This window comes from Phasianus colchicus, chromosome 5 (genome assembly GCF_987193195.1).
Source record: "Phasianus colchicus chromosome 5, bPhaCol1.hap1.1, whole genome shotgun sequence".
Taxonomy (NCBI): Eukaryota; Metazoa; Chordata; class Aves; order Galliformes; family Phasianidae; genus Phasianus; species Phasianus colchicus.
Genome location: NC_143440.1, coordinates 13,568,734 through 13,588,611, shown reverse-complemented (window position 1 = coordinate 13,588,611; position 19,878 = coordinate 13,568,734). Strand labels below are relative to the sequence as shown.

General features: G+C 40.1%; 2 protein-coding genes across 3 annotated transcripts; one reads left to right on the top strand and one right to left on the bottom strand.

The window, feature by feature from the left end:
• The first annotated feature begins 85 nt into the window (after positions 1–85).
• On the top strand, positions 86–13,383 carry TSG101 (tumor susceptibility 101). Of its 2 annotated transcripts, none has more exons than XM_090140552.1 (10): positions 86–210; positions 2,000–2,084; positions 2,963–3,028; positions 3,363–3,526; positions 4,258–4,384; positions 5,661–5,724; positions 7,085–7,176; positions 10,321–10,523; positions 11,832–12,071; positions 13,125–13,383. In XM_090140552.1, exons 1-10 carry the CDS (start codon positions 169–171, stop codon positions 13,212–13,214), a joined length of 1,173 nt encoding a protein of 390 aa, XP_089996678.1. In that variant the 5' UTR covers positions 86–168; the 3' UTR covers positions 13,215–13,383. The 2 variants fall into 2 exon arrangements, with proteins under 2 accessions (XP_089996678.1, XP_089996677.1); XM_090140551.1 differs by having other exon boundaries at positions 7,082–7,176.
• A 540-nt stretch (positions 13,384–13,923) lies between these two features.
• On the bottom strand, positions 13,924–19,860 carry LOC116243001 (L-lactate dehydrogenase A chain). Its single transcript, XM_031614074.2, has 8 exons — positions 19,707–19,860; positions 18,755–18,889; positions 17,878–17,995; positions 17,010–17,183; positions 16,388–16,561; positions 15,418–15,535; positions 14,896–15,019; positions 13,924–14,718 (listed from the first exon to the last, which is right to left on the bottom strand). The coding sequence occupies exons 2-8, from the start codon at positions 18,878–18,880 to the stop codon at positions 14,554–14,556; spliced, it is 999 nt and encodes a 332-aa protein (XP_031469934.2). The 5' UTR covers positions 18,881–18,889; positions 19,707–19,860; the 3' UTR covers positions 13,924–14,553.
• Between the last annotated feature and the right edge of the window lie 18 nt (positions 19,861–19,878).

Below are 19,878 nucleotides of genomic sequence, written 5' to 3'. Positions count from 1 at the left end.
TGGCGGCAGCAGCCGGCACTTCGCCTCGCTTCCAGCGGGGGGCGCTGCCTCATGCGAGCCGTGCTGTGCGCCAGGCGGCGCTGTTCCCGCCCGGAAGTGCCGTCAGTGCCGGCCGGAAGCGGGCGCGCGGCGCTGCCTGCGTTGGGGGGGCGGGCGGCAGCTGCCGCCATGGCGTTCTCCGAGAGCCAGCTGAAGAAAATGCTCGCCAAGGTAGGCGGCGGCCTGGCACCCCGAGAGGCCCTTCCCTCTCCGCCGGACGCGGCCGGGAGGCGGAGTGCGGGCACGGGCTGCGGCGGGGCGGCGGGAGGGGTGTTGTTTTCTGATCGGTGACGTTCGAGGAAACAAAACTCGCAGCGAGGTAAATGGCTGCTGGTCATTGAGTCGGTGCGAGCCGTGCAGTTGCGGTGCGCTCGTAGTCAGCTGGAAACCGCGCCTTGTCCAGCGGATTGAAAGGAAAATCCCTGTGGCCGGGTAGCTGCGAGGAGCCGTGGCTTCGGTTTGGGGGCGTTTGCTTTCTTAACGTTCAGTCGCATTGTTTGTACCGCCTAAAAACGAGCAGTGGCAGGCTGAGGTCTGCTCGCGGTTGGAGGTCCTGTCCTGCACGGGGTCCTTCTGTCGTCGGCCGGACAGTGAGTGCCGAACGCTAACGCGGTGTAAGCAGATGCGCGTCTTTGTACTCACCCGGCTTCCCTAAAGGAGTGGCTGAGGTGCGACATGCCGTGGGGAGGGGAGACAAGGAGGTAAGGCAGTGCAGTGAATCTTTTCCCACTGCACCCCGTGCCCTTCTTAAACCACAAGTGGCATCTGGCTTCCCGTCAGCTCAGTGAAAAGTGCAGGGAATTTTTTCACCTGATGAAAAACGAAGTTACTGTTTCACCACTTGCTTTCATTTTCCAAGAGTAGTTATGTGCTCTGTTCTATTGAGGGAAGCTTGATGGTACTTCCTATAGGAATCCCTCAGTATGTGAAATAGCAAAAGGCCAAGCCTTACTCTGAGGGAACACAGGCATCAGCGTTCATCTGGAGAGCTTCATCTCTCTGCTCTGTTACCTGATAGGTAAAATGGGGAAGGTATGTTTGCTGTCTGAGGTTTCAGGAGGAAGAAAAGTTTGTATTCAAATGAGCCAACTGTAGTTATCTTTATACAAGTCACCAGGATATTGCCCTTTCCAAAGAGGTTTTAACATTTCTTATCCTCAATTACTAACTAAATGAACCCAGAAAAACATTGTCTTGTAATGATCTAATATTCCTCAGCCACAGTGCAGTGCTCTCTCTTGGAGAGTGTTGGAATTCATTGTTTGCAGTGCATGCAGTGTTGGGCATCAAGCATCACAGTGTACAGGGTCCTTTGTCTTCCTACAGTGGCTGGTGGACTAGACAGTATCCCTTCCTTGATCCTCCTGATGGTTGCCTTCTTTGGAAATGCATTGAGATTGTGGGCAAGGGGCTTAATTGTTAGTTTTTAGTGGTAATTAGCAAGAAGAAAGGCCACAAGGATGAAGATCCACATCATGTGGTGAAACAGCTCTCTGCCAGCCGAGCGCATTTCCTCTTGTCTGTGGGTCATAGTTCTGAGACTTCAGGTCTGTGCTGAGATGAAAGCAAGGGGATGAAACCAGTGTTTGTAGTATGGCCTCTTCTAATTCGTGGCTTGCATGATGCTGGTAGTTAACTCCTGATAAATGCTGTGTCCCAACACTTGCCTTTGCTTAAAATGCAATGTTGATTATGGCAGAATACGAATGAAATGTGATAGCTTTCCCCAAGACACTTGATCTATGGACTCTTATTTAAGAATAAAAGCATCCTAAAGCCTTGTTAAAGGTGTCAATGGAGTGTTTGGTTTGATGATGTAAAAAAGAATCTCACTCAAAAGTAAGTGTGCAGAAGAATGCCCATCTATAACTTCCATAAACAGAGGCAATTCCGTGAAACAAAAAGCAATTTACACTGGATCTTTAGGCTCTAATGACTTCCTTTCTCCTTTGTTTTCCAGTATAAGTACAGAGACCTAACTATACAGGAGACAAACAGCGTCATTTCTCAGTACAAGGACCTCAAACCTGTTATGGATTCATATGGTAAGGACTTTGAGCAAATTTTTTGTCAAATTGTACTCATATGAGATATATATGGTAGTTTTTGTGGAGAGTAGGGAATTAAAGCTAATTAAAATTTAGAATTTGAAGTTATTCTTTTTGATCTTTGATGTCACTACTTCCCTGGAACTGACACTTACTTTCTGAAATAGACTCACTCAGTAGTACAGAAAGGTGCCAGGAGGTGGTATGTTTTTCCACCTCTTTAGCTTTTATTTGGTCACTCAGAAATCCTATCACTGAATGCCCTGGAGATTGCTGATATCTTACAAGTTCAGATTTGCTGTGATGCAAAAAATATGTCTACAGTTCTATCTGTTTTAAAAGTATTGTAAATTAATGTAAATACTTCAATAAAAATGAACAGTTGCGACAATGCTTTAAAGTATGCGAGTTTGAATTAAGATTAAGAATGAAGAATAGCATTGAGCTGTAGCAAGAAGCTCATTTCTGTTACCTGCCTCTTCCAAAGCTGCCTTGGAAGATTTGAGCATAGAGCCAATTGCAGCTGGTTGGTACAGTGAAATGAGAAAATTCATGTGCTACTTCAGCAGTAAAGAAGGAAGCAGTTTTATTTGCAGTAAAGGTAGCTTGATGATAATTAGTAAACCATTTCTCAGAAATATGTTATTCATAAGAAGTTATCTGATTATAGGCAACCATTTACCAGTGAGATGTGCAAGAGCAGAACTTCTTAAGCTGTGGTGATATACATATAGTGTGTAACTGTGTGTATATATGTACATGTGTTCACACATGACTTCTGAAAATGTACGTTAACAAGTAGATGGGCTATCATTTGAACAGAGATTAACATAGCAAATAGGTTTGTTTTCAAAACGCTGTCTGCTCCCTTTCAGTTTTTAACGATGGTTCGTCTAGAGAGTTGATGAGCCTCAGTGGAACCATTCCTGTGCCTTACAGAGGTATGCTTTTGTTTTTAATCTAGTCACTGTTATGTTGTTATTTATTCTACAGAAGCACATGAAAAGCTGCTTATATTCATAATGCTTCAGTTACACTGCTTCAGTGATCACTGTTTTTGTGAAAACCTTTACTTATCTGCGGTGTAATATTTTAAATATCTTTCCTGGTTTTGCTGTGGAACCAAATTGTAGTGCATATCACTGCTGCTCTGTGCTTGTGCAGCTCTTTAATTTCTGTTTATATTTCAGTACTCTTTTCAGTACTTTATGTATGTTTTAAACATCTGAATATAAAAGGACAGGACTCCTAAAATCTTTCAAATCATCTTTCTAGGTAACATATACAATATTCCCATTTGCTTGTGGCTGCTGGACACCTACCCTTTCAACCCCCCAATCTGTTTTGTTAAACCCACTAGCTCAATGACAATAAAAACTGGGAAGCATGTTGATGCTAATGGAAAGATATACCTTCCTTACCTGCATGAGTGGAAATACGTAAGTATAGGAAACTCCAGTTTGTTAAATTACTCTTCTAATTTTTTTTTTTTTTTCAGATAGTTGTACCATCTGTAACAAGAAACATAGCTCTCTTTTTCTGAGATATTAATCCAGATTTTTTTTTCCTTTGAAACAACTGCTTGTTGTTTTTAATATCTTAACATTCAGGATGTTGTGGGTTTTGTTGTCTGGTTAATTGTGCCTTTAGTGACAGCCCATCTGACTGAACAGTGCAGCATAGGCTTCCTTACCTAGTAGGGGGCTGATCTGAAGATAAGAATATTTACTGTGAGACAAGAATGTTTACTGAAGGTAAACTATAAATTCTTTGAAGCATCTCTGGGCTGAAATTAATCTCAGATTAAAGTGAAGTGCTGTATGACTGCTTCAGGTAGACTTTGCTGGGGCTTTGAGTGTATGCATCTGTTTTCTTTATTAATAACGAAATCTAGCAGTGCAGGCCTCAGACATTTTGACTAAAATGTGGACTTTCAAAAAAGATAAAATGTGTTGACAGGGCTGTAACTGTAGAAGAAGCTTAGTTCTATCAAAAGTGATTAGGAGGAATAAATCTAATAAACGTGAGTGGTCGTTCAGCATTTGTGCAGTATAAATAGTAGTAAATACATGTATATGTGTGCGTGTGGAATAGTCCCATTTTGTTGTTACAGTCAGCTAAACCAGCTGTTAGCAGATGGCACCAACTTATGATGTGTGTATCCTTGCAGCCCCAGTCAGACCTGCTGGAACTGATTCAAGTTATGATTGTGGTGTTTGCTGAGGAACCTCCAGTCTTTTCTCGACCCACTGTTTCAGCCAGCTACCCACCATACCAGGCAACTGGCCCACCAACCAGTAAGTGCTCTGGGTTGCTGGTTTATACAAATACACTCCAGAATGCATACCAAAGACTTTCTGCCTCATTCATTGATAAATATCATTCTAAAATGGCTTTCTACATTGATGGATATTCACAAGTAATTCACTTGTGCTGTACTTGAACTACTGGAAGAATTTGTGTGGAATTGAGAGGCAACATTCATGCTTGTATTGGTGAGGGAGAGCCATAAACAAATAACCAAGTGGGACCAAAGAGGGGTAACTAAAGGGGACCATTAGAGATAATTGGCTAAAGGTAAGTGCCTGGGGCCTTATGGCTAGTCTGGTGTTAGCCTACCTGTTGTAAGAGCACCAGGTGATTCAGTGAACAAGCTGTTGAGTTTTCCAAGAACAGCAGGTGTCACTACAAGTATAGTTTTGGTGGGGACTGCAACCTGTATCATGCTTTAAGGAAGGGGAGGATCATCGATTGAAATATCACTGCTTTGTTCTTTTGTAGTCACTGAAGGCTAGTCTATTGGAAGTAACTTTACAAACAGTTTTTCTGGATTTTCACATGATTAATAGCTACTTAGTTTTACTAGAGTAGTCTTTTTAAAAAATCTATTTTATAGACAGTTTGTTTTAAGTTCTAGATGCAACTTGAGAAATAAAAATCGTGAATCATTTGAAGTTTTACAGGGTGAAAATAGCTAGGGAGACAAAAATAAGAAAGAGGGGAAAAAAAAACACCTGAATTTGATGTAACGTTCCTAAAATTACTATTAATCAGCAATAAATACACTGAAAATGTAATTTTTATAATAGAATTGTCAGCTTTCTAAGAAAAACCATAAAATTGCTAAGGCATGTTTGTTGATAAAAGTTCTTTAGAAGCATAATTTCTAGATGGAAGAAATCAATAATATTGGATTGTTGAACAGTTAATTGACTGTTATCCTTGTCTATTCTGAAGCTGCTTGAATTATATGCTTGTTATTTAATGAGCAGAGTAGAGAACAATGGCTCATTGGGAAGGTTATCTTATTTTTCTCAGCTATTACTTAAAAGATCACAGATGTGACTGTTTTTACATGCCTCCTTTTTGAGTTCCCTTCCTGCAGATAATTTTTCTTAAGCAAACATACTTTACTCAGGTACAGGTACTGCTCTTTTAAATTAATATCTTCGTAAATATTGTTCAGTATTTTGAAAAGCATAGTATCACAGCATAATGCTTCTCACTAGTGTGATCTTTGTATATGGTAAAATTCTGAAAAGCAGAAATACATAAAATAATTATTTTATTTAGCTTCCTACGTGCCTGGCGTGCCAGGAATATCTCCCTATCCACCAGGAAGCACTACAAACCCAAGGTAAGAGTCACTTTAAGCACTTCTCATCATCATTGACATAATGGATGGCTTCACTGAGCAGAATCTAGTCTTCTTTCTGTTCCTTTTTTTTTTGTTGTTTTTTTTACCATGGATTCGGGTCTTGGTGTTTATCACATAATTATCATAATAGCTGTTTATGTAGAAGAGAGGACTGAACTCTTTGTTAATGGCCAAGAGAAAGTTTGGGAAGTTTTCATTTTTTTAGTGTTGCTTACTTCAGTTATGATACACCTGGGTGATAGTTATTTTTTGAAAAATGATTACCTAATTCCTGCATGTTCTCTTGATTCACTTACATAATTAGTTTTATGAAGTAGTTCTGCTTATGTGCTGTAGAAAGATACATATTCCTAAAAGTTGTTTTTTTCTTAACAGCATTGATTGGTTAGGTCATGAACAACTCAAATAATTGAACAAAGCAGTTATTGGATTAATATGAACCTTGATGTGTTTTGTTCTTGCCAGTGCTAGGTCTTGTTTCACAGAGATTAAAAACTGAAAATGAATCACAACAGAATTATCTCCTCAGAAATGTAGTAGTGACTTCAATTATTTTTTGAAATAAACTGTTGCTTTCTGCAGTGTTCTTTGGAAATTAGAGGAGCAGCTTGTGCATCAGCTCTGCCATTCACTATTAACATTCTTCCTTAGCAAATAACATTCTTTCTTAACAAATAAATGATGCCTGTTTTCTAGTTTGTACCCTTTTTTTTTTTTTTTAATTATGGGCATCCTAACATCCTGATTCTGTTAGGATAGTATAAGGAGTTGCTGTAGTACATAACATTTTGGTATTGAAAAGCAAAGAAACTGTAAGCACTGGGAGCATGCTTTAAGAAGTGAAAGAGAGAGGTCATGCCACGCTCACGTGGCAGACATTTTCCTCCTAAGTATACCTATTTAAAGTGCTCCTAGTGTATTCTGCATGGAGTGTGTTTTCTTCTACGTGAAGCACTTCAATCCAAGTCTCCTGTTAAATTTTTGTACAATGTTGAAAATTGTTAGGATTGAATGTTTTGTCAGTCTGTAGTTAAAACAATTTAGTTTGGGTACTTCTGGGTTTTATAAGGGCAGTTTAGATATTGAAGGGCAGCCTGTTGAGAATTTGGAATGATCTACATGCTTGACCAGCAAATAACTAGGTAGGGCTTCAGTTAAAATGATATCATCTTACATTATATCAGAACTACAAGTTGTGAAAGATGTTAATGTGGACAGGAAAAGAGTGTAATTCAGCCTGTAGTTTAAACGTGATATGAATAAAGATTTAACATGGTGACATGGATCAAGTTTTATTAGTAATTAAATAACTTCAGCCTGTATTTCTTTGTCAAAGCAGCTTCCCGAGCTATCCTTATCCAGCTGGTGTTCCATTCCCACCTACCACTAATGTTCCATACTATCCTTCTCAGCCCCCTGTGACTACTGTTGGTGAGTAACTATTTCATCAAAGCAAAGCTTCCCACTGCAATTGATACGTAAAGAGCAACAGTGAGAAAAGGAATTTATTGTTCTTAAATCCAGCCTTCCAAAATATTGATTTTTTTTTTTTTAATGGGGAAGATGATGTTACCTAGAAGAAGACACTTTTTATGTTCTTTGCTTTGTATTTTTTTCACTCAGGAACCTATAAAATTCCTGATTGTGTGCAGTGCACTGTCTGCTCTATGAATATGTTGAAAAACAGTTTATAAAAGCAACCAAAGGGTTTTTTCCCCTTACCCTTAAACTGTTGGTGACTTTTGATTGTCTGTACTGCTCTTGTTGTCTTGCTTTTTAAAAATGCTTCTGTCTTCACTTAATTGTCTATGAGACTTGCTTTATTTACTCATTATTTATACTTTATTTATTTTGAAAGTCCTGAAGCTGAGGTTTCCAATGCATATTTGGTAGGCCTTTTACCTGAATCTGTTGTTTTCTGCCTCTTTGCTGTTGCTCCTTGTTTTACTTCCTTCTTACCTCCTGTCAGCAACGAAACCAAGAGTATTGATTCATTTTTTCTATTCTGCTTCTCAGTCATCCTGTGCTAGCAAAATGCACTAGCACTGTTTCTGCTCTGTCTCATTTGTAGTATGGGTATGTGTAATGGATAGGGAACCACTGGAAAGTATTCTCTAGCAGGAAGATGGTGCATAACTTTGCAATTGGACAGTCCTTTTGAAACAGCTGCTTGGTAAGGATGAAGACAGTTGTGTCTTTATTCAGAATATCAGGTGGTTTATAATCTCTTACTCTGTAATCTAAGAGAGTATCTATAGGTTTGTAATTTCATGTGTGAACTCCCAGTAATTTATGTATGCTCTTCCCTTTTGAAGCTTTAGTTTGCCTTGGGAACAAAGCACAATCACAGATTGGCAAAGGAAGGCAGATGCTTCAGTTTTACTCTTAATAATACTCGAGGAATTGTTGTGTTACAGAATTTGGAAACTACAAGGAATGATCATTCTTATTTTTTGTCTCTGATCCCATCCCTCATGTCCACGTTCTTTCAGACTTCTGTATTACAAAAGTGTTCTCTGAAAGTCATTTCAGCTGTCATTTCCATTCTGACATGAGTTGTGGCTACCACACCATCTACAAGAAAGCCAAGTGCTCACTGTTGTGGGGTCGTTGGGTCCTTGAGGATTGATAGTCCATGCTGGCTCTCATTGTCAGACATGCAAAAAAGTATTGGGAACCTTTCTAGGGAACTCTGTGGCTTTCCACAGAGTGTCTCTCTGAAAACAGATCCTGTTTTGGTTTTGTGTGGTAAAGAGTTAATTTAAAATTACATCACATTTCATTTATTTTCTTCCTTTTCATTCTCAGTGAAGATGAAGAGGGGTGGAGTATATGCCAGGTATTACAGAATACTTCAGAAGTCCTGAGTTAGGTCATCTGGTACCATGTTGTAATGCCAGATTTTTAGTAGTGATTTAACACGAGACAGATTCACCAGATGCAGCTAGGTAAGAGCCATGCACCTGCTACGTATGGTTTATCTCACACCAGATGAAATGTGGAGATGTCTCTATAGTCATCCAATGTATTTACAGTAAACTTATTTTCCTTGAAACTGCAAATGTTTCTTTTCTATTCAGATTTTTTTTTTCCACTCTTGTTGGACTATGGTTTACCATACTAGTTTATTGGGAGCTTACAGGGAACTACAACTTGCAAAGTTGTATAAATGGTGCTGGAGTGGTTCCTTTAGTGAGCTTATTTTGAGTTGGACAAAAATATTCAGACTTGCTTCATTTTTTTTTAATTATAGACAGTTTTTCAAATAGTTTTTTTTGCTCGTTCAGTTCAGTTGTGTGCCACTAATGATCTAATTCAGCTATGAGTCCGCTTCTGTAAGGTCAGTTCTGAAACCAGACTCTGCCTGGTAAAGGTTAAGGGTTTCAGTGCTCTCTGGATTTACTGGCTCTCTGCCATAAAGTCTTCTCCAAGCTGCACTAATTATGGAAGTGGCAGAAAATGCTAAGGGTTCATGCTCTTTAGTTAGATATATAAAATCTAACTGATGATCCATGTGCAAAGACCTTTTTCTTGTCTCTTGGCACTTGCATGTGAACTTCAGCCATTAGTTCTGTTGTGACTTTTTTTCTGTCCTGCTTTAGTGTTGAAATGAACTTTGCATAAAATATCCAAGAGTGAGAGAGACTGGGGAGGAGGAAAAAAAAAAAGTAGAATTGATTGCTGGTTCTGGCATAATAGAGAATAATTCATTGGATAAATCAAACAGTAGCTGAAATCATGCTGATGCTGTTCTTAAAGAGAAATCAGACCTTTTGTTTGGATTAGGAAGATATATGTTTACAGTTGGCTGCCTTACAGTTACAGTGCTAAACTGTGAATGAACTCTTTGTCCCTCATGGTTTAAGTCTGACTTGATTTAAGTTTTACTTGTCAGTGCACAAAATGCTGTTGTTTTCTCCTTTCCGTAACAAGTAGTGGTGCTAAATTCTTGAGTTTGTATGCAGGTTCTGCTGCTGATTCTGATACTTGACCAAATGCTAAAAATGGTCATGTTGACTGGCAGCAGGTTGAACTGCTTAAGCCAGACTTGTAGAACAGATCAACTCTTGTGCCATTTGCATTTTCACAAGCCTAACTTTGCAGTAGTTTGTTTATTCGGACCCTTTTTTTCTCAGTAGGAGTTCGTTTTAGCTTTTAAAAATTATACACGTGCTGGTGCAACTTGTATGTGAGAAGCAGTAACACTAGTAATTGTCAACATCCAATGCTTTCTTAGTTTTGGAAGAAATTGATGTATTAGTAGGCTAATGTACTATTTTCTCATGCTCTTCTGTCCGTTGCATAGATTTATTTTCCCAAATACATGGCTTTATGTAAGTTTTGAATACTGGAAAGCATATAGGAATAAAGTAAAAGGCATAGGAAAAAGAGATGGATTTATGCATCTTGTTCTGTTCAGCAGTGGAGATCCAAAAAATTCCTTGGATGTTATAAGGATTCTCTGAGGTGTGTGGTCTTGAAGTTTTGTGTACAGTGCTCTTTCCAAACTGGCTTTGTATTGAAGCTGGTGCAGAATTGAGAGTTAATTGTGTGCTGGTGAATTTTCTTGCGCAGGACCCAGTAGAGATGGAACTATTAGTGAAGACACCATTAGAGCTTCCCTTATTTCAGCAGTCAGTGATAAACTGAGATGGAGGATGAAAGAAGAAATGGATCGTGCTCAAGCTGAACTCAATGCCTTGAAGCGCACAGAAGAGGACCTGAAGAAAGGACACCAGAAACTGGAAGAGATGGTAACTCGTCTGGATCAAGAAGTGGTAAGCTGAGTTGAAACACTGATCTATAGCAGCGTGAGTGTATTGCTTTTAAAGTGTGTATTTTCTTTGCAAATTGAGGTGCGTGTGTTTAGACAGGTGAAAGATGGAAATCCCAGTGATCCTAAGATGCATTGTCTTGTGTCTTAAAAATTGTTGTTAGTTGCAGAAGAACAACATCAGTGCTTTTTTCCCCCAGATGATAAGTGATATAGGAGTACTTATTCACTTTGTCAGTTTCTAGCTAATAGAGTGTGACAGTAGTGCTGGAGAACATTTCAATGTCATAGTGCAGACACACTGATTTTAGTCACAGCTTCCTTCGTAACTTCACATGTTTTCCAAACAAGAGTCTTTCCTACTCCTCGTGCTCAGAAATGGCTGCAGGGTTTTTTCATGAGGGCCTAACTTCTACTTCCTGTAGAAGTCCTTGCATTACTGCTTGGGGTAAGATTTTGGGACTGATGACCAGTTTCTGAAACAATCAGCTTAATGTTCAAATTCTGTTGTTGTTTTTTTTTTGAAGTGACTATTTGCAAGTATGAATGAGGAACAGAACAGGAAATACCATTGTGTCGTTATATAAACCTGTGATGTGACCACAGTAAATGCAGCATGGAATTGGGGAAAAGAGGGACATAATAGAACTGGTGACGTGATAAAAAGGCAAGAATGCACGAGCTGCCTTCCATATAAGACGTGACTAAATCAGTCAGGACTTCTTTATGGCTTGGAGTAGTATGTGGACAAGAGTCTTTTCCAGTTTGTTAGCTGTGGTTGTGGAAGGTATAAAGAAGCAAATTTGAAAACAAGCGCTTCTCATACAGATGTAGGTTAACTGTAGTTACTGTTGGTGGTAAAACCAGGATGTTTTGTTCATTTCCAGTCAATACAATTTGGTTTGTATGATCCACCATCAGCAGATTTAAGTAGGAAGTTGCTCCAAAGCATACACCTCCAAAGGAAACCTTTTTTTTTTTTTGCTTTGCTTTTGTTACTTCAGTTAGTTTAAACCATCATTCTTCCTTATGTAGTATCTTCAAAATACTCAGACTGCTAATATGCCTTCTCCAAAATTGTAAATGGTAATAGATTAGCATTATAATCTAAAAGAGCATTTACTTTTTTGATGGTAGAATCTCAAATCTGTAAGTTGTTAGCTCATTCTTTTACAAAAGTCATGATGAAGGTGAATATAGAAGTAAAAAAATTAAGTAGTATTTCTAAAACGTCATATTTTTGAAGTCATCTTGACAGAAGCAGGTATGCAGCTCTTGAGAGTTAAGAAATAAACATCTTAAATGTTTTTAGGCTGAAGTTGACAAGAACATTGAACTTCTCAAAAAGAAAGATGAGGAGCTCAGTTCTGCCTTAGAGAAAATGGAAAGTCAGTCAGAAAATAACGACATAGATGAAGTTATCATTCCTACGGCACCACTTTACAAGCAGATCCTGAACTTATATGCGGAGGAAAATGCAATTGAAGACACCATCTTTTATCTTGGGGAAGCACTGAGGCGTGGAGTGATAGATCTAGATGTCTTTTTAAAGGTAGGCTTCTTGAGATTTTTAATATGTGCACTTTGAATGTGTGTAAGTACTTTGAACTCTTATGTTCAGCTTTTTGATGTTAATGATGTCCTTGCTGAAGAAATACAGTAAGTACATATAAGTTGAAACATAAGTCTCAAAAGAAGAATATCAGGATTAGGATGGGCTAATTTAAAAGCATTATAGATATATAGAGGTTATTTACTGTTAGTGTCAATATACACTTTCCTTTGGTCTGGGCTACTGACTGTGGAGAAACCAATTTTAAAGGTGACTAGAGAACTGTCAGCTTTCCACTTGCAGTCTCTTGATGCCATTCTTGCAGCAGGCAGTGGAGTGTTAGGCTCATAGAAGAAAAAGAAGAGCTGTTCTTGAGAAGCCCTCACCTTTTGCACCTTTAGGAGAGAACTTAGATGACTTATTCCTTTTCTTTGTTTTTCTTAATGCTTAGAGTTTTCTTTCATATCTATTTCTATTTTGAACTTTTGAATTTATTAAGAACACGTAACATGGAGACTAGAACTTCATAAAATGTCGTAATTAGTGGTGTAGCCATTGGATCTGAAAAGGTTAGTGTGTCGAAGTGTAACACACTAACTTGGGCCCCTGGCTAAGAGTGGTAACGAGTTGCCAGTCACTTCCCTTTCTAACAGGTGAGATTCCACCATATTACCACCTCAGCTTTGCTTTAAACATTCAGTGGGCAGTGTCCTAAGTAGAGAGATATTTTATTCTTATGTAGCTTGCTAATTCTGTTTAGCTTCTGTTAAAAGAAATGATACTATGGGAATTGTATTTGTCTTTCATTCACCTTAGAATACATATGACTTCTCTGATAGGAATGTGAGGATCTGATTATTAAAATTATAAAAAATACACTATAGTAATTGTATATGGTAGCAAGTCATTCTAAGCCAAGAAAAAGCCATTTAATGAACCAACACATTTAATATTCCCCAAAACAGACATCTCATTTGGGTCATCCTTTCAAAGCTTGGATTGCTATAGAGTTACCATTTTTATCAGCCAGCTCTTCTTATTATTTCTTTGCAGCATGTACGCCTTCTGTCTCGCAAGCAGTTCCAGCTGAGGGCATTAATGCAGAAAGCAAGGAAGACTGCTGGACTCAGTGATCTCTACTAAACTCCCAGACTTTAACTGGGAAGTTAGATTTACTTGTGAAGCAGCCATTTTCTTGATCTTTCTCTTAATCAGTAGGTGCCCAGAATAAGTTATTGCATCATTCAACTGTAAAATATTTTGAATCAATAATATATTTTCTTTTTAGTAAATACTAGCTTTTATTAATGCACTTTCTATTTCCTGTAATCTTTGTGCTGGTGGACTTAAGCTGAATAAAACTTGTTGCATATTTTCTTCCTCTATAGAATTGTGTTGAATGCACTTTCTTTACATACAACCCTAGCTCATGTGGTATCAGCTTAACCATTCTTTCATTTTACTTACGATAGCTGGAAAATGTGCCGGTGTCCTGACTGAGAATAATTCACAGCTGGAGTTTGTAACTAGACTTCCTTATGACGGATGAAAGCTGGAAACCTCAAAAATTCAAGGCACCGCTGTTTGATGTAGCTGCTGACATTCAATGATTATTTTCCTAATTAAGCTTAGCAATGGTTCTCTTGTCTTGCCTTGTTCTACCATCAGGTTATGGCTGTTGTGGAGTGTATCATGCAGTACCTTTAAAAGCCTTAATGGTTTTTGGGCTTTCTTCTAAAAAAGAATGCTAGGAAAAACAAAGACTTCTGCATTTGTTGATATACTACTGCCTCCAAGGCCAAGAACACGATGGACCAGAATGCCCTATCAAAAAAGACTCAGGAGGCTGAAATACGTTTCATGGTTTATTTGGTGTTGGAGCTGGTACTACAGGTCATTGTCTTGTTGCATATATAAACTTTAACCTTTTCTTTAAATGTGCTTTGGAGACAAATTTACAACTAGTCTGATACAGTACACAAAAATAAGTTCCTCTAAAAAAAAGGTATACACAAGTTCCAAAGAAGTGTTAGGAAAATATTTGGACCTACCAACAGTGAAATATTTAAGCTATTCAGCTGGCAGAGAAGGTTTGTCAATTAGTTTGACAATCCTGTGACTGCAAGGAAATAGTCTTTGGTTTCACGTTGTGTTAGTTAGCTGGTTGGTTATTGTTCTGGGCTAATGCTTAAACAACGTGAGGAAAAGGCAGTGCTGCTTTGAATGCTGGATTGATGTCACACCACTTCACTGTACAATACTAGGTGGCTGGAGCTATGGCTAAGAATATAAGTGTCTGAGAACAGGGAAAACCCTAGAATAGTTTCCTAATTGCCATCTTCAGGAAACTCATTTGTTCAGATTTTTGTTTGTGTTCTAGTTGAAATACATACACCAAAGGATTTGACCTACTTGGAAAGTGCAACATTAAGACAAACCACTAAACCGTTAAAACTGCAAATAGTGAATTGCTTGGACAGCTTTAGAACTGTAGTTCCTTCTGAATTCCCCACAGTGTATCTGCACTCTTCTTTATTTTCTCCTCTTCATCAGGTTTTAGGATCATCTTCACTACATCAGTGATGCCACTGCTGCCCAGTACACAAGGAACACTTAGGAAGACATCATCTTTTATTCCATGCAAGCCCTGAAAAGTAGGTAAGGATAGTTAGGCTAGGATTTGTATACATCTGTTTTTTAGAGTATTCTAATGTGGAAAATTCAAGCAAGCTTAATGGAAATTAGAATGGTATCACTGTTCCTCAGGATTCTTAAGTTTTTAGTTCTCAGTTAAAACAAAAGTCAGCAAGAAGGAGCTGCTCACCTTAACAGCTGTAGAGATTGGGTGCACTCTTCTTAAGTTCTTCATAATAGTTTCAGCTAGATCTGCCACAGAAAGGCCAATAGCCCATGATGTGTACCCCTTCAGTTTGATGACCTCATAGGCACTGTAGAGTGAAAGTTACTTATTAAAAAAAACAAGTAGCTTCAGTGGAACTAATTGACAGCTGTAGGAAAGGCTTTTGATCCCTTAAACAATTTGGAGACAGTGGAAACTTGACTGATAGCTGACAGGATTGAAATGCACTGTTTGTACTTCACACCATGCCCCTCATTAACACTATAAACTTGGAAGTTAAAACATTTTCTTTACTTAAAGCTTGCTAACCATGAGAAATTAATTCTGCCAAATCTACATCAGTCCTTAGAACTTTGAAATTGTATTATTTCTGCATTTTTTTACCTTCGTTTTGGGCCACTTACTAAACCAGAAATCAGTGATGCATTTCAGAGATGTTTTCCTTCAACATGAGATCATACGATGGAGAACTAAAAGTGGTATTACCTGTCCACCACCTGCTTGTGAATCTCCTTCCAGTGCTCCTTATCTGCATCAGTTCCCATGTCTGGATGAAGAGCCTTCAGGGAGACACCAGCAACATTGACTCCGCTCCAGACAGGCACTGAGTTGCAGAGAGATTAAATTACCTCACAAAGAATCTTCCCAACCAAAAGACAACGGTTTAATTCTCAAGTTAACAGTTAAGGTAGGAACTACCTGGATTAGTTTGTGACACATCACAGATTTGGATTTGATTCCAAAAATAGTATGAAATATGAGACCAAATGGAGTTGTAGGGTTAAGAAACCCACAACTCATGAACACCTTTCTTGATACATGTTGCAGGGTTTGAATGTACCTTTATGAAAGCAAAACACCTAAGCAACATGAACTAAAAATGGTAGTAACTCCAGACTTTGCAACAGTTCCTCAAAATAAAGATGGATTCCAAATGCGCTCTTTGGGTGTCAGGAAGCAGACAGTGCTGCTCTGCTGTTGCTAGAGAAGTGCAGACTAAGTGAGAACAGTATTGTTCTTTCTCTTGTCCTCATCTAAACTTGACTCCACGCTTCCATTCTTAAATATGGCTCTTGAAGTAATGAAATGCCAGTGAAGACAACTGAGTGACTTCCGCTATATATAGTGGGGATCTCTGGGAGTCTCTTGCAGAGATCTTTACCGTCTTGCTGCTTCAGTATGCTTTTTAGAGAGTTATGAGAACAACTTAGCCTAGACATTTTTAGTCTCCTTAGGTTACAGTAATGACCTTTTCTAAGCAGAGTAACTCAGGTCAAATATAGATCATCTAGGGTTACTCTGTTGCTGTAGAAGACCTAAAGTAGGACTTGCATTCTTAAGTTCCTGCACTGCATGAGTTTCTGAGCAGCATTCTGGTGTAGCCCTTGCAGCTTATGTTTCTTGCAAAAAAAAGTATGAGAAGAAGCTCTGTGTAACAGCCAGATTTTGCCCTTACCACTGGAGTCTCCATGCTCTCCAACAATCCACCCATGGCAGCTCAGAGGATGGATGCCCAGTCTTTCTCCCATGAGGTGGCGGAAACGGGCTGAGTCCAGATTGCAGCCACTACCAATAACACGGTGTTTAGGAAAGCCACTGATCTTCCAGGCCACATAGGTCAAAATGTCCACTGTAAGAAGAACAGGGAGAATAAGTGCCAGTCACGAGCAGTCTGATATCTGGGGTAGTATCTTCTGCTTATCTGTAGGGATTTTATGTGCATGCCAGGTGGCATAGAGAGTGAAGTAATACTCATCACCAGGCCCAGCAGTGGGCTAACATGAGGACTGTTTTAATTGCAAAATTAAGAGGCTGCTGATACTATGCATCTAATTACCAGTGCTCCCTACTTTGTCCTGTACTGAACTGGCAGCCCGAAGTTGAAGGGAGCCTAATTTACCTCTCAAAGCATCAACTTGCTGAGTATGGAGAGGGAAGGTGACACTTCTTGCTACGCGCTCAGTTGGCATAGCTACTTTGCTAAAATCTATGCTTGGCTATATCGATATACTGACACCACTATACTGAAGAAAACGCTATTCTAAACCAAATCTCTTGCTAAGCAACACAAGACAAACCTGGGTTTGAGACAATCAGCAGCTTGCAGTGAGGACTGTATTTCACAACATTGGGAATGATGAATTTGAAGATATTGACGTTGCGTTGGACCAAGTTAAGACGGCTTTCTCCTTCTTGCTGACGGGCACCAGCAGTGACAATGACCAGCTTGGAGTGTGCAGTCACACTGTAATCTGAAGACAAAAGGCTGTGTGTCAAACATGACCTCTTTCTATCTACGGTTCAGGAGTCTAGTTGCTTTTAGCATAGATATCTAAAACTCTCAAGTTTGAGGGTTGTTACTCTAGACTTTGTATCTACTAAAAGTTTATCACTGCAAGTGGCAATCTTAAAAGCATGTTCAAGTCTTACTAAGCAGAACTTGACCAATGATATTTCATGCTTGTCAGCCATTGGTGGGCATAGGGGGTAGCTGTTGGGATGGCCTCCAATGGAACAGTTGCACAGGAGGAGAAGGAAGAAGGCACCGTTCTCGTCATCTACCTGTGGATGCTGGAGACACACATTTACTAGGGTGTGAGATGGCTATTACTTGCCCTGGTCAAGCTATCATTAAGCTTCAAGCCATCCACCATTTATAGCTGACAGATGACCAGAAAAGGATTCAGAAGCTAACTGCCTGTGAAAGAAAATTCTTAGAGGTCCATGAGTACTTAAGAAATTTATTTTTCTGTACTCAAAGTACTAATTGGACCAACCTTAAAAAGATGCATCAAACTATGTCAGCTTAGTACTGTTTCTGTAGAAACAGAAATGAAGTTAGCATCCCTTGTGATTAGGATGACGGGACAAGTGCTAAACGTGGATGGACAGTTTGATGTTGCTATCAACTAGAAATAGGTGACTCCATTGGAACCAACTACTTGCCTTTGCCAGATGTAATCTTTGGTGTTCGGAGAAAGAGGCTGCCATGCTGGAGATCAAGCATTTCTCCTTTCAGCTTGTCCTCCACAACATCAACAAGGGTAAGTTCATCTGCCAAGTCCTGTGTGAGACCAGCATTAAGGAGTTCCGTTTATTACAAATTGAGTTATTTACTCAGAGAAAACTGTGAAGTTACGGTTCTTTTATGAGTAGCCATCTATTCAAGCAATTGAATTTATCAACATCACTTAACTTCCTCCCAAACCGGGTATTTAAATCAGTCTCCCAGGATATCCACTTGAGTTAGTTGTATACCTTTCATATCTACATTCAATGTCAAATAGTTGGACAATTTAGCAGGACAGTGATTATAGTTGTTCATAAGCAACCTACTTTGCAATTAAGTAAAACAAGCCTGGTGTTGCTACAGCACTTTCAATGTAACAATGCAATGCGGAAGACAATTCAGACTGCCTTGGACCGCTTTTTCCAATTCACTCTGCTGAGAACTATTCCGTTACTTACTCTTCTCAGCTTTAGACAAAATGACTCCTCAGTTCTTACTCTTTCTGTATGCCTAGGAATCTTAGATGGCTTCATCTTAGAAGGGCATCTGGAAGTTAGCCAATGGTAAATACAGCTCCTAAGTCAGAGCATATTGTGTCTGATACTGAAGAAAACATGGTTTAGAAAAACTACAAGCCATCAACAGGAAATTACTGAAATTTTCTGCTTCTTTTCAGGCTCAAGTAAAGGAATTACAACCAAAAGGTTATCATACATGCTAGCTCAATTAATCTAGTAAGGGAGATTACTTCTTATTCCTCTGAGGTTTCAGGTAGTCTGAACTGCGTTGCTTCATCCCCAGCTTGACACCTACCTTCATCAGGATGCTGATGGCACAAGCCATTCCAACCGCACCCACACCGACCACGCTGATCTTATTGTGGGCATGAGGGTGCTCCTCATGGTGGACGTTGTGGATGAGATGATCCTTGAGAGACATGGTGCACAGCTGAAAGAAAAGCAGTGCGTTATTTCTGCAGGCTTTGGAGCTTCCAGAAACTGGAATACTCAAAACAAGCAGATGGTAAAATGAAATCGTAAGAGATAGTAAGAAAATGTGTCTAAATTACATGCCTAAGGTATCTGGCAACAAGACCAAATGGTTAAAAGCTGAACTGCTGTTGCCAATCCACTGTTTAAGACTGTTCCTGCAAACACAGCCTGAGCAGTATTGATTATATAGCTGGATGGCACTCCAGCAGCATTAGCAGAATGCTCTAAGTGATCATCCATGTTACGTGTAGGTAAAGGAAGCCATTTTAGTGCTTCTGCAGCCAGTACAGCCTACCAACCTCCAGTCCCGCTGCCCTGAAAAACCAGTACTCTATGTCTCAAGCCTTTTCGGAGCTGAAGTTACACAACACCTCCACAAGGCCTTCGCAGAAACGCTGTGCTCCTCAAAGTCTACTTTACGAATTTGTTTCCAAGCAGCACCTGCATCCCGCACTAAGGCACCGCGCTCCTCACGTCCCTGGAACATAATACTCCTGAGTACGGCTACCAGCTCTCCCAGCCTCAATTTTATTTTATTTTTTTAAGCCATCGACGTGGTTAGACGGGCTGTAACCTCCACGTGCCAAGCTCTCCCTTCCCAGCAGGGCACGCAGGCAGCGAGGAGAGGAATCGCAGCCGCGCGCCCGTGTTGTGCTCGGCGGTGCTGGCGCGGCTCGAGTCCCGGCGCGGGAGCCAGCGGCCACCGCACCTTCCCCGGAGCGGCTCCCCTCCCTCACCTCTCCCCTTCAGCGAACGCCCCGGCCGGCACCTACCCGGTGTTTTTCCCTTGCAGCGCGGCGGCGGTCGTGGCGGGGCGGGTGAGGCGGCCGCCGCCTTAAATAAGGGCCGGGCGGCTGACGTGCGGCGGGCGGGACGCGGCGATGGGGACGTGCCCGCAGACACGTCGGGGCGGCGGGCGGCGGGGGAGGGTGAGCGGAGCGGGCG

Excerpts from the sequence above, each read along its gene's own strand:
- TSG101 (XM_090140551.1), top strand. The coding sequence starts at position 169 with ATGGCGTTCTCCGAGAGCCAGCTGAAGAAAATGCTCGCCAAG. Across the intron at positions 211-1,999 it reads TGAAGAAAATGCTCGCCAAG|TATAAGTACAGAGACCTAAC; the intron begins GTAGGCGGCGGC and ends TTTGTTTTCCAG. Across the intron at positions 10,524-11,831 it reads CTCGTCTGGATCAAGAAGTG|GCTGAAGTTGACAAGAACAT; the intron begins GTAAGCTGAGTT and ends AAATGTTTTTAG.
- LOC116243001 (XM_031614074.2), bottom strand. The coding sequence starts at position 18,880 with ATGTCTCTCAAGGATCATCTCATCCACAACGTCCACCATGAGGAGCAC. Across the intron at positions 17,996-18,754 it reads CCATCAGCATCCTGATGAAG|GACTTGGCAGATGAACTTAC; the intron begins GTAGGTGTCAAG and ends GGTCTCACACAG. Across the intron at positions 14,719-14,895 it reads CAATCTCTACAGCTGTTAAG|GGCTTGCATGGAATAAAAGA; the intron begins GTGAGCAGCTCC and ends CCTACTTTTCAG.